The following is an 11,943-nucleotide window of genomic DNA, read 5'->3' as shown; positions in this document are numbered from 1 at the left end:
TTTGGCAATGAATGAATGAATGAAATTTTCATACAAAAGTGAGGATTCAAAAATCTATATTATACAATCTGAATTCAATCGCAAAATAGTCACAAATTTATTATATCTTCATGCTGGACCGATGACCTAATCGGTCAAGAGGCTACGTCGTTGAGACACATTCCGGTTAGCTCCAAATCGGAAACTCATCATTAGTTTAACACTTACTCCCCCCTAATCAATTAAATTAATAATTACAAGTCATTTATTACTTGCGTCACACACAATCACACGACCGTTACAGCTGCATGACGGCCTATACCAGTGGACAAACTACCAAGTAGACCATCGTAGTTCAACATAGAAACTCTAGGCTTTGCCCTCGGCACCCAATTCTCCGGCTCTGTTGTCTCCGAGACCGCTGCTCCCAAGGAGTTCGATCTTTCGCACGTGCCAAGCCACTTGGCTTGCATGTACTTGTGTTTTCTCCATGGTCCCATATGCATTTTATTGTCCCTCAAGCATTTCTTCCCCGCGATGCACAATATCTTGATCAAAGATCGGAGCCTATCGGTTTTTCCGACGTAAACCTCCGGCAATCGGCTGATAAGCCTTTTGTAATCTTCACCGCATTTTGCTATCTCGAACTCTGCCCTGAATGATAGCTCGATCACCACTCGCATCTCGCCTTTTTTGGAATCAGATCGATCAATGATCTCTATGTATTCGTGTTCCCCTGATTTTTTTAAATTAAATATATATCACACGAGTCAGTCCAAACACTTGTTTAGGCAAAAACTCATAATAAAAATATAATTGAAATCCGATTTTATGTTGATATTTAAGCAACAAATTAAAAAAAAAACGGGTATAAAAAAACCATATTGTTTGTCCATTTTTTCTAACAACTTATTTATTTTAGATATTTTGAATTGGCATGATCTTGAGGAATGATGGATAATGATGGGTGAACATTTCAGAGCCGATACTAGGTATTTTAATAATCATAATAATAATAATGAGTAAAAGATGGTGTCCGAACCTGCAGGGATGTCTTGAGAGCTTCTCCATTTGGATTTGGAGATGACGCAATCGTAGCCGGCCACATCTCGGAGGTGTCGAGAGATTTCACCACGTAAGCAGCTCCGGCAACCGCCAGCAACAGGTCGCAGGCAGACACAATGAAGACCCTTTGATTTAACTTGTTTCAAAGCTTCCTTTGTCGCTTGCCTAATCTTTGTCTCAATCGAACTTGTCCTATACAGTGTCCCCTACACAATTGATCCAAACCAAATTTAGACCGTGAATTTATGAGCTAAAATAAAAATGATGATTAGTTATATGTTTTTTGAAAAATAAATAAAAAGTTACCTGGAGAAGCTGTTCTTGTTCCTGCCAGAAAACTTTGTTTTCTTCAGAAGTGCAATTGCCATTGCCGTCGACGTCGTCTGTATCTGAGCCTCCGTTGAGGTTGAAGTCTTCCGGTGACTGGTTTCCTTCATCGAGGAAACCGAAGAGAACGTCGTCAGAACTAGCCATTCCATCGAGAAATCTCATGATGTCATCGGAACTTTGCCGATCCATCGGTTTTTAAAAATTTTAGGAAAAGGAGAAAAAAAGATTTGTATTTATTTTTGTTTGTTTTTTATTTATGGGTTTGAAGAAAAAGAGAAGAGAATTTATATAGTGTGGGCATGAGGGAGATGGGACCCGTCTGTTATCAACGAAACTGATACAAGGCGCCGCGAAAGTGCGGATTGGTGGTGATGTGTCGAACTCTGATCGGAGGATGTGTCTGATCTCAAGATGAATGATTGCTCAAGACAGCTAGTATCCATGTCAGCATGACTAATCTCGTGAGCTTCTCCGGATAGACTCGATCATATTCTAATATACTAGTAGTAAATAAACAAAAGATTCCCTTCAAGCACAAAAGGGATAGTGAAATAGACGTTATCAAGAAGAAAAAACCAACAAAAAGAGTACAACACATTATTTACTTTTATTAGGAAAATCGGAAAATATAACAATGAAGTTTACCAAAATTTGCATTCACATATTTCATGATCCGTTTAATGTCGCTTACTCTTGATATATAAAATTGTTTGACTGTTTATGTGTAAACTTATGACAATTTCAAAGGAATAATACCAAAAAAAAAGACAATGTCTTTGTTTTTTATAAAATATTTCTAATCAGATGCAGTGATGTGAGGATGAGTCAGTCCTCCACATTATTAGTTGGAGGCTAATATAATACTATTTTCACTTTTATATGTTAAATCTACCATATATGTTATATGTTAAATCTAGCATATATGTTAATAATATAATATTATTAGCACAATAAAAGAAAATTAAAATATTGAACTTTGTTGAATTCTGGTTTAATTTTGTATTATTCGAAATATTTAAAGTAATTTAATGTTGATAATTATGTTTTCTCTTCGTATAAATAAATTGACAACCGTCCAGCCATCTAATTATAACGTAGATCAAATAACAAACTATTTTACTCTTAAGGTATTTCCAACTCAATCTATATTTTATTCTAAAATGGAGTACGAAATGTAGTAATAAACAAACAAAAAAATATTATTCTATGAACTTGTTTATTTTTAATTTGATCTCATTCCCATTTACACATAAACACACTTTTTATCAAACTAATCTATGTATAGACACTTTCAACTTTTGTTACACTTTCTTCTTCTTCTTCTTTTGAACGGATACACTTTCAATAATACAAAATCTTCTTTAAATCTCAGCTAATTTTGTTCCTCCTCCAAACTAGAAAACATTTGTAAATAGAAGGTAAAAGTAATAATTTTGAGATATAACCCAAAAAACGTAAGTGAAATTAAAATTGTTATCAAAGTCTTTTTTCTTCTTCTCATTGTCTCTGTTGAACCATTTTAAACCTTAAATCATGTCCTCAGATTGATATATTTCCTTACTCCTTCCAATGGCGTTTTCTAATCATGCAAGTTATCATCTAAAACTTTATTTTTCATCTAGAAACTTAGCAAGACGAATGCTTGTTTTGCATATTTTTAATTATTGCCACCAGTTCAACACTGATCAACAGGATTTCAACATCTATCTTTCATCTCGTAGCTGTTAACGAAGCCCACACTGACTCTAAGATCATGTGGCTAAAATTTTGGATTCATAGGGCGTTGAACTCATAATCCATTATAATCCACGAAAACATATGGATCATCTCCGTGGGGGAAAAATGACGTTATTTATCCAGAAACAAAAATAAGTTATCAATAGTTACTTGCAATAATGTGAATATCAACACTTGGCACTTAGCATTGCATTTTGTTATATTGATCAATTCAACATTAGACAAGCAAATTGAAAGTGTAAGCGCTGAAATTCTAATATAAAGGGTATATTAAATTGATTAATTATCCATGATTCACGAAAGCTCTAAAGGTTGACTAAGCTTATTTCACATCATTTAGCCCAATGAACAAAGATGTTTTGGATTATTTTTCTGATTTATGCCCCCACATTTTCACCAATAGTGATCGATGATTTATTTAGATGGATGATATGCCATGTTGCCTCTCCATACGTATGCAATACCTTCATTATAAGATTTTGGCATTGATCAACCTCGGCTTTGCACAAAAAAAACTATTGTTATAGAAGAGCAGGTGATTGACTGCCAGCCCATCCTCACTAAAGCTAATACATTTGATGCTCTCTGTCTCCTCAGCTTGTTTCAAAAGATGTGTTAGATCTTCCACGCACATTACAAAAAGGATATGTCGCAATTTTGTATGAAAAATCACCATACTATAAGTTTTTTTTTCCACCATGGTCATTGATGAGAAGTTGACAACATATTTAGTACTAGATTATTATACAAAAATTTATTTACTTATTAACAAAAAGAACCAAATTGTGATTTTCCCTAATCAAAATAAAGGGGGAGGGGGAACAAGGGTCTGTCTTAATTAATTGAATCAAATATATAATACGTTAGATTTTATACTAAAACAAGTAATTATTTTATATGAGATTCACATGGTTGAACGTTTATCATAGAGGACAGAGGAAAACTCTGAATTTAGTGACGCTCAAACATGTGGTCTGTTTTCATAAAGACGAGGCAAATATTTGTTTATTTTTTCCTTTTTCTCAGTTTCAAAAACATGAAAGAACTTTTTCAACAAGACATACTTGCACTGACATGAACAACTAGTCTTATTTCATGAATATCAAGTGGAAATAGTATTTAATTATAAATATCATTATAACTGTATATTCAAGAAGAGGCTTTCATCTATAAAGGGTGGCCTATATTTGTGTTTATTTTTTCCAAAGAAGTTACATTGGGTGAGTTTGTTTTCATTCTACTTTATAATACTTTATATGTATCTCTATGTTTTTTTTTGTTGCTAGAAGTAAGAAATGAAAAACAAAAACTAGGTGATGATTGATTGCACTGGTTATAGATTTTAGTTTTTGTTTTTTAGTTTTTAGATTTTAATTTTAAATTTTTGGTTTTTGACTTTGCTTAGATTTTAATTTTTCAAAAAACTTGAATGGGTAACCTTAGATTTTAGTTTTTGTTTTTCAAACTAAAACAATAAAAAATATAATAAATAAATAAATTATTTTAAAAACAGTAAATACAAAATATTATTAACATCATAAATAAAAAAACATAATATTACCAGTTCATTTAAAACTATATTATAAAATAAGAATAATAGCTTAAATAAGTTTAATTTATATCACCAGGAAAATACACAATTAATTCAACTACTATTTTATTTATTTTAATTCTTCGCTGATGTGGTGAATAGAACAGTAGTTAATGAAACCAACATTTTACCGCAAAAGCTCCTCCAGAATTCACGCCTGATTGTCCACATAGACGACAGACAGACATCAAAGGGCCCCCACATCAAAGTGCGTGTAATTTGAATCTGAGCTTACTTCCTTTCTTCTTCATTCTCACACCTCTCTGCTAACATTTGGGATCATCCTGAATGCTTCTTTGGTTGTTTTTTTATTGGAAATTTTATTCAAAGAAATCATTTTCGATCTGGGTTTGTTTCAATTAAAGCTGACATTATTTTTTTCCTTTTTGGGTGTTGAATAAAAAACTGGCGAGACTACAAGCGATCCTAAAATACCACCACAAGCTACCAAGACCAAGAAGAAGCATGTCTCCACCAGGAAACGGACCAATGGTCCCAATACTAGGCTTCCTTACATGCGTCGCGTTTCTATATCTCTCATTCGGAGATTTGTGGTTCGATTACAACAGGGAGGCGGAGCTAGGGTTCGTGAGCCGGAACGGGACACAGTTCGTGCTTGATGGTAAGCCTCTGTATATGAATGGGTGGAACTCGTACTGGTTCATGGACCACGCCGTCAATGATCATAGCAGGCACCGTGTCGGTGCAATGCTCGAAGCTGGATCCAAAATGGGCCTCACTGTTTGCAGAACCTGGGCCTTCAATGATGGTGGTTACAACGCTCTCCAGATCTCTCCTGGCAGATTCGATGAACGTGTCTTCAAGGTACCCTCCTTTGCCTTCCGTCTACGCTTTCCCCGCAGGCTCTAAACATTATTACACTTGGAAGCTTCTCTTACTCTCTTAGGATCTTTGTTTTTAGATAGTTCCATCTTTTTTTTCTTTTAAAAAAAAATATTCAGTATTTTTGACGACATTAGTCAAGGTTGAACTTATTTTTAATAACAATGCCAGCAAAGATGATTATAAATAGAAAACATGGCAATGTAGCATCTATTTATTCACTCTCTCTCTCTCTCTTAGTGAAGTTTGTATAATGTTGTTACATCCCATTTTTTCTCTCCTGATGAAAGCTAATTATATAATGTGGTTAGGCCTTAGATCATGTAATAGCAGAGGCGAAAACACACGGTGTTAGGTTGCTTCTTAGCTTAGTGAATAACCTACAAAACTATGGAGGGAAGACTCAGTACGTTAACTGGGCATGGCAAGAAGGTGTTGGCCTCAGCTCCTCCAATGATTCTTTCTTCTTTGACCCATCTATCCGCAGATACTTCAAGAATTATCTCACCGTATGTTTTTGGATAATTAATTATCTCACCGCTTGGAGTTGTTGTTGTTAGTGATGTTGAAACTCTGAATATGACAATTTGGCAGGTGCTGCTGACCCGCAAGAACTCGATAACGGGGATAGAGTACAGAAACGACCCTACAATATTTGCGTGGGAGTTGATAAACGAGCCTCGGTGCTTGACTGATATCTCTGGGGATACTCTCCAAGTGAGTTTGTTTGATAGGTTTCTTGTCCTAAAATTAGTGTTTTTGTTGTTAACAAATAATTAGTAATGTGGATTATTTTTTTGTGTGTGGGGGATTCATTCACAAAGGATTGGATTAACGAAATGACAGCATTTATTAAATCGATTGACAAGAAGCATCTGCTAACAGTAGGCTTGGAAGGTTTCTACGGCCCCAAGAGCCCAAAACGGCTGACGGTTAACCCGGAAAGGTGGGCCTCTGAGCTTGGTTCTGATTTTGTTAGAAACTCTGAGTCCCCAAACATCGATTTTGCATCGGTTCATATCTACCCTGATCACTGGTAAGTAAGCTGACTCTCTATATTTGTTTTGAAAGTCTTTGAAACAAGCAAACAAACAAACAAAGTTCCCATGCAGGTTTCACGATCAGGGGTTTGAAGAAAACCTAAAGTTTGCGGTGAAATGGATGCAATCTCACATGGAAGACGGGGACAAGGAACTGAAGAAGCCTGTTCTCTTCACGGAGTTCGGGCTCTCGAATATGAACAAGGACTACGAGCCGTCTCAGCGTGATCGGTTCTATAGAACAATATTTGATGTGATATACAAATCAGCCAAGCGTAAGAGGTCTGGGGCAGGGACATTGGTGTGGCAGTTTTTGATACAAGGCATGGAAGGGTTCAACGATGAGTTTGGGATAGTGCCGTGGGAGAAAGATTCGATACAGAGACTAATGATGGAGCAGTCTTGCAGATTGGGTCGGGTGACAGGACGCCTTCTTCAGGACAAGAAGTCGACAGAGGTATGTTCCAACAAACCATGATCATGATCATGAGAGAAGTACACTTAACTATACAGATTATAATTTACTTGGGGTTTCAAGACGATATCAGTTACAAATTTGTAATATTTATCCTCGAACGTTTTATTTATTCTAACTTCAGCCCCGAACATTTTAAGGTATTCATTAAAAGCCTTAACATTTTGAAGTATTTTGCGGGGTTTCTAGTCTGCACTGAAGAGCATATTATAGTTGTTGGGCTAGGAAACTTGTCTTATGGATACAGGACCTTTGTTTCACACAAACACGTATGTGCTCTGAGAAAAAAACAGTAGATGAACCGATAGAGTAATGATGATAATTTCATTTGTCTAATAAACCCACTAACCATTTGGAGAATAAGCTTATAAATTGACTTATTGAGTGCGTCCATGATAAAATGGAAGGGCAAGAGAATTTTTGTTTTTTTAAGAACGTAACACAAATTTTATAAATGGAGCATGTTATTCAGATGTGTTATCAAGTAAATAATTGTTATAGTTCTTGGTTCTAAAAACTCTCATATTAGAAGTGTACAGTTTGAAATTGGAGAAGAGAATAAATACAAAAAAAGTACATATATATTGCTTGCAGTCAGTCTCTAGGTACATATAATCCACGCTCAAATTTAAATAATTTCGGCAAATAAATACTCTATAGCCACCAATTTGAAATGAAGACAACACCGCACCTTAAGCCAAAATTACATACCAACAAGCAACCAACCAACCATAAGAAGTCCTAACAAAACTTTTCTTTTGGGAAAATTACTTTTACAAAATATGTGGAAAGTCTCAAAGATCAAACTCAAAGTAATAAGAGCAAAACAATATAACAAGACTTGATGATTGGGCTTCAGAATAGTTTATCATTCACTCAGTTGCTCAAAGCCTTTAGCTTTGATCAGGCAATGTAGGCAAAGATATGCTACATCATCACCAGCTTCTTTAAACAAGAGCAGAAATACAAATATAGGCAAAATAAAAGTAGGTAAGCCTCAGAATGGAATTATTTTAACTAGATATCATTCGAATATCAGACAATGTAGGCAAAAACTTTGAATCATCATAGGACTGAGAAAGATCCTATAAATCATTATGACACTAGATAAATAAAATAAAAAAAGGACCAATGAGCCTCAGAGTGAATATAAGATTCAAGTTTCCATTTCATGGTAAATCAAACAATGTAGGCAAACTTTTTCAATCATCACCGGCCTGAAAAATATCCTATAAATTATTATGACCCTGGATAAAAAAAATAAAAAAAAAAGGATGAATGAGCCTCAGAGTGAATATAAGATTCAAGTTTCCATTTCATGGTAAATCAAACAATGTAGGCAAACTTTTTCAATCATCACCGGCTCAATCATCTAAAAAAACAAAAGTTTCCCAACAGATTTTGATATGAATACATATAAGAAAGCTCATATTAGTAGCAACATCATCAATATCACCATCTTTATGAGCTGGACTCTATCAACAAAAGCATATAACTGAAAGAAAAATAATAAGAAAACAAACAAATAAACAAATCTTTGCTAGTGATAGCGGGACCTGTAACTAAAACGCTCAGAAAGACTTTATCAGTGATTTTGTGTGTGTTTTCTCTTCGCCACCATAGAGTTTGTCCTCTTATTACTCTCATCTAAAACCCTAGAGGATCCTTCCTTATATGCTTGCAACTGTGTGTTAGCGATGGGTAGAGAGGCCCATATGTCGGCCCATTAGAGCTTTATATTGCCCACCAGACGTTTTAGAATTGTTGTTTGTTTTAAATTTTAGTTCATGTACTTAAAATTTGATTGAAATTCTAGGTAGTCCTTGTCTTTCAGTTTCTTTTTCTTCGAACTAAAATGGATGGAGAAGTTTTATAATTTTCAAATATCGTCGTTTTGATTTTTGTCAAACAGAACATAGTTATTTCATAGTTCAAACAATGAATAACTAGATGTGTTAATTCTTGTGGAGGATTAAGAGTAGATCTCATTGTATACATTGATGAATAAGAAGGAGGTTGTTGACATCCAATCAAAATAGGTAATTAGGGGGGAGATAAAAAGACAAGACTTGGATAAATGCAAAACCCACAAAAGTATGAAGAAGACAAAACTTTTGGTGTACATAAACTTCTTTTTTTTTTTTAAACACAAGATGCAAAGATGGAAGAGGAAAGGAGGAAGGAAACATTAGCGACGAAGGTTCTTGACTTTGGACCATCCCTTTTTGCAAGATTTGCCGACGACTTTGATACCTTTCTTGAACAGAAGCTTCAGCTCGATCGCCCTCATCTTCACCTGATCCTCGAATGCTCCCATCTTCTTCCTTCCTTCCTTTCTTCTTTCTCTAACCAGAGATAGATATTTTTGTCTGTAATAAAGTTTGGCTTGAGCCCACATCTCCCTATTTATAAAAATAGGACAGCCTTTTTTTTAACACCTATGATGACAGCTATGATGAGTTTATTCTGTGGTTTGGGGAGATTTACAGCTAAGCTAAGTTAAGCTGTCTCTGTTGTATTTAAAAGTGTTTTTTATTGTTTCTAAACTTTGTTTTCTTTTTGGGTACAAGTTACAGTTGACAGGTAATAAACTAATAACTAGTATATTCTTTTCCCAATGCTGACCCAACTACCACCCTGTTTCTTCCTTCTCTTGAGTCATTGTTGTTAGCCTTTAGCAGTGCTCTCGAGAGTTCGACCATTTGGAGAACCACAAGTGATACCACCTGTACTTTGTAGCCACACCATAATTTCTAGTAAGAAAATAATGGATGAAAAGTAAGAGCAGAGATGATTGATTATTACTTGACTTCCCCACACCATGATTAATTAGTAAAACCATTCCAACTAGCGAAGAGGAAACGTAGGACTTGGGTCTGAAGATCAAGAAGAGGCTGGTGGAGGATGATGGATACTGTTTAGCTTTTGTATTATCTTATAAATGATGCTGTTAGGTTATGTAAGAGATCATCTGTTAGGACTACTTGTTGTTATGCTACTTTGACTTCTTCTTTGCCATCTATCTCACTATAAAGCCCAAACCGCGATCTCTTGTAAAAAAAAATCTTGAATACACATATATACATACGGGAAAGTACTCGCATTTTAAAGACTAGCTAGAGTAAGTGATGCGTGCCGACCTTTCTCATGTCGAGTGCTTCCACGAGTATCTATTCACACTCTTTAGGAACAGTCGAAATGATAAGTTTGAACGTGTAATCTCCCTTATCGCAAGATCCCACTCTCCTTTACGTAACTGGTTCGTGTAAAAGAGAAATAAGAAACTCAAAGCTTTAATAACTCTCTCGATATTCGATAACGTGTAATCCCAAGTAGGAATCACAGTACAAGAACGATGATGCTAAAGGTATTACGATCTCATGGCGATCGTTCTCAGAGGACTCATGACGTCACTCTTCAATACATACAAAAAGCATGAAGAAAAAGTAAAACAACTACTCGACTTTATTCTTTATTCCTCGTAGCAAAGCCTCTGTCTCACACCAAGTCTTTGCTCACTAGTCCTTCCCTCTTACTCCACCAGAAGGTTACTTTCTTCTTTCTCCTCTAACTCCCCGTCTTCAACTCCCTTCGACTCTGTCTCAGACAACACCTGCTCCAACTGGTTCACTCCCTTGCGACGTTTACGGAAATAGACCTGCTGGTACGTATCAATACCCCGCCCAACGAGACGCAGCTTGTCCTCAAGCTGAAATTCCGGAAACTGACGAGACAATTCCCAACCCGACACCCAAGTATTCTCATGAGCTGGCAGACCCATCCATTGAACCAAAACCTCGAGACGCCCATCCTCTGTGTATCGAGTATCCAACACTGCTTCCGGTAGGACTACAAACTCTCCGGTAGACGAAAATGTCGTCGGCAGTGGTGTGACCGGTATAGACTGGCCGATCGCAGCCTTCAGCTGAGAGATGTGAAAAACCGGATGTATGCGAGACGAAGGTGGAAGTTGTAGACGGTAAGCCACCTTCCCCACTCGTTCCACAACCTCAAACGGACCATAGAACTTCGCGGCTAGCTTCTGACAAACGCGACGTGTGACAGAAGACTGGCGATACGGTCGTAACTTCAAGAAAACCCACGTGCCTACATCAAACTCCACATCTCGACGATTCTGATCAGCCTTCCTCTTCATGTTCTGCTGCGCTTTCAACAACAATTCCTTCAAATGTGCTAACATTTCATCCCGTTCACGCAACATACTCTCCAAATCAAAGTTTCCCGTTGAACCTTCCTCGAAAGGAATCAAGGTAGGCGGGTCTCTGCCATAGACCACGCGAAAAGGCGTTGTCTGTAACGAGGAGTGAAAGCAAGTATTGTACCAGTATTCCGCCCATGAAAGGTACTTAAACCAAGTCTTGGGGTGGCCCGACGCGAAGCAACGCAAGTAGGTTTCCACGCAGCGGTTGAGGACCTCTGTCTGACCGTCCGTCTGCGGGTGAAATGCGGTGCTGAACTTCAGCTTGGTCCCTGACAGGCGAAAGCATTCCTTCCAAAAGGCACTGAGAAAAATTCGATCCCGATCCGAAATGATAGACGCCGGAAAGCCATGTAAACGAACTATCTCAGAAACAAACTTTGACGCTACATCAACTGCTGTGAACGGGTGGTGTAAACCTATGAAATGGCCATACTTGCTCAAACGATCCACCACCACTAAAATCACATTCACCCCCGTCGACGACGGCAAGCCCTCCACGAAATCAAGGCTGATATCACTCCAAATCTGTGTCGGAATGGGTAATGGCTGGAGCAATCCCGCCGGTGAGAGTGTGGAATACTTATGCGTCTGACACACGGTACATTGAGCCACATACTGTTGCACAGTACGTCGCATATCAGTCCAGTAAAACGCCTGCTGA

At 37.0% G+C, this 11,943-nt stretch overlaps 2 protein-coding genes and 3 non-coding genes across 5 annotated transcripts; 1 reads left to right on the top strand and 4 right to left on the bottom strand.

Annotated features, from left to right (window-relative positions):
- Nucleotides 1-43: 43 nt before the first annotated feature.
- Nucleotides 44-1,639, bottom strand: LOC106368788. Its single transcript, XM_013808833.3, has 3 exons — nt 1,351-1,639; nt 1,022-1,250; nt 44-715 (listed from the first exon to the last, which is right to left on the bottom strand). Exons 1-3 carry the CDS (start codon nt 1,561-1,563, stop codon nt 267-269), a joined length of 891 nt encoding a protein of 296 aa, XP_013664287.1. The 5' UTR covers nt 1,564-1,639; the 3' UTR covers nt 44-266.
- Nucleotides 1,640-4,870: 3,231 nt separating this feature from the next.
- Nucleotides 4,871-7,232, top strand: LOC106363728 (mannan endo-1,4-beta-mannosidase 2). The gene is made up of 5 exons (XM_048741569.1): nt 4,871-5,527; nt 5,857-6,054; nt 6,140-6,262; nt 6,370-6,581; nt 6,658-7,232. The coding sequence occupies exons 1-5, from the start codon at nt 5,168-5,170 to the stop codon at nt 7,061-7,063; spliced, it is 1,299 nt and encodes a 432-aa protein (XP_048597526.1). The 5' UTR covers nt 4,871-5,167; the 3' UTR covers nt 7,064-7,232.
- An 818-nt stretch (nt 7,233-8,050) lies between these two features.
- Nucleotides 8,051-8,138, bottom strand: LOC125578797. Its single transcript, XR_007316880.1, has one exon. It is a non-coding gene; the product is annotated as a small nucleolar RNA SNORD34 (small nucleolar RNA).
- Nucleotides 8,139-8,191: 53 nt separating this feature from the next.
- Nucleotides 8,192-8,281, bottom strand: LOC125578798. The gene has a single exon (XR_007316881.1). It is a non-coding gene; the product is annotated as a small nucleolar RNA SNORD34 (small nucleolar RNA).
- Nucleotides 8,282-8,338: 57 nt separating this feature from the next.
- LOC125578796 lies at nt 8,339-8,428 on the bottom strand. Its single transcript, XR_007316879.1, has one exon. It is a non-coding gene; the product is annotated as a small nucleolar RNA SNORD34 (small nucleolar RNA).
- Nucleotides 8,429-11,943: the final 3,515 nt, after the last annotated feature.

This window comes from Brassica napus, chromosome A9, assembly GCF_020379485.1.
Source record: "Brassica napus cultivar Da-Ae chromosome A9, Da-Ae, whole genome shotgun sequence".
Lineage (NCBI taxonomy): Eukaryota > Viridiplantae > Streptophyta > Magnoliopsida > Brassicales > Brassicaceae > Brassica > Brassica napus.
The sequence above is the reverse complement of the archived record's forward strand: the minus strand, read 5'-3'. Positions and strand labels throughout refer to the sequence as shown.

Bases quoted from the DNA above. Each gene is read 5' to 3' on its own strand.
- LOC106368788 (XM_013808833.3), bottom strand. From the start codon at position 1,563: ATGGATCGGCAAAGTTCCGATGACATCATGAGATTTCTCGATGGAATG. The intron at 1,251-1,350 runs GTAACTTTTTAT...TCAATTGTGTAG, and splicing joins AACAAGAACAGCTTCTCCAG to GGGACACTGTATAGGACAAG. The intron at 716-1,021 runs GTTCGGACACCA...TAAAAAAATCAG, and splicing joins CTCTCAAGACATCCCTGCAG to GGGAACACGAATACATAGAG.
- LOC106363728 (XM_048741569.1), top strand. From the start codon at position 5,168: ATGTCTCCACCAGGAAACGGACCAATGGTCCCAATACTAGGCTTCCTT. The intron at 6,055-6,139 runs GTATGTTTTTGG...ACAATTTGGCAG, and splicing joins ACTTCAAGAATTATCTCACC to GTGCTGCTGACCCGCAAGAA. The intron at 6,263-6,369 runs GTGAGTTTGTTT...TCATTCACAAAG, and splicing joins TCTCTGGGGATACTCTCCAA to GATTGGATTAACGAAATGAC.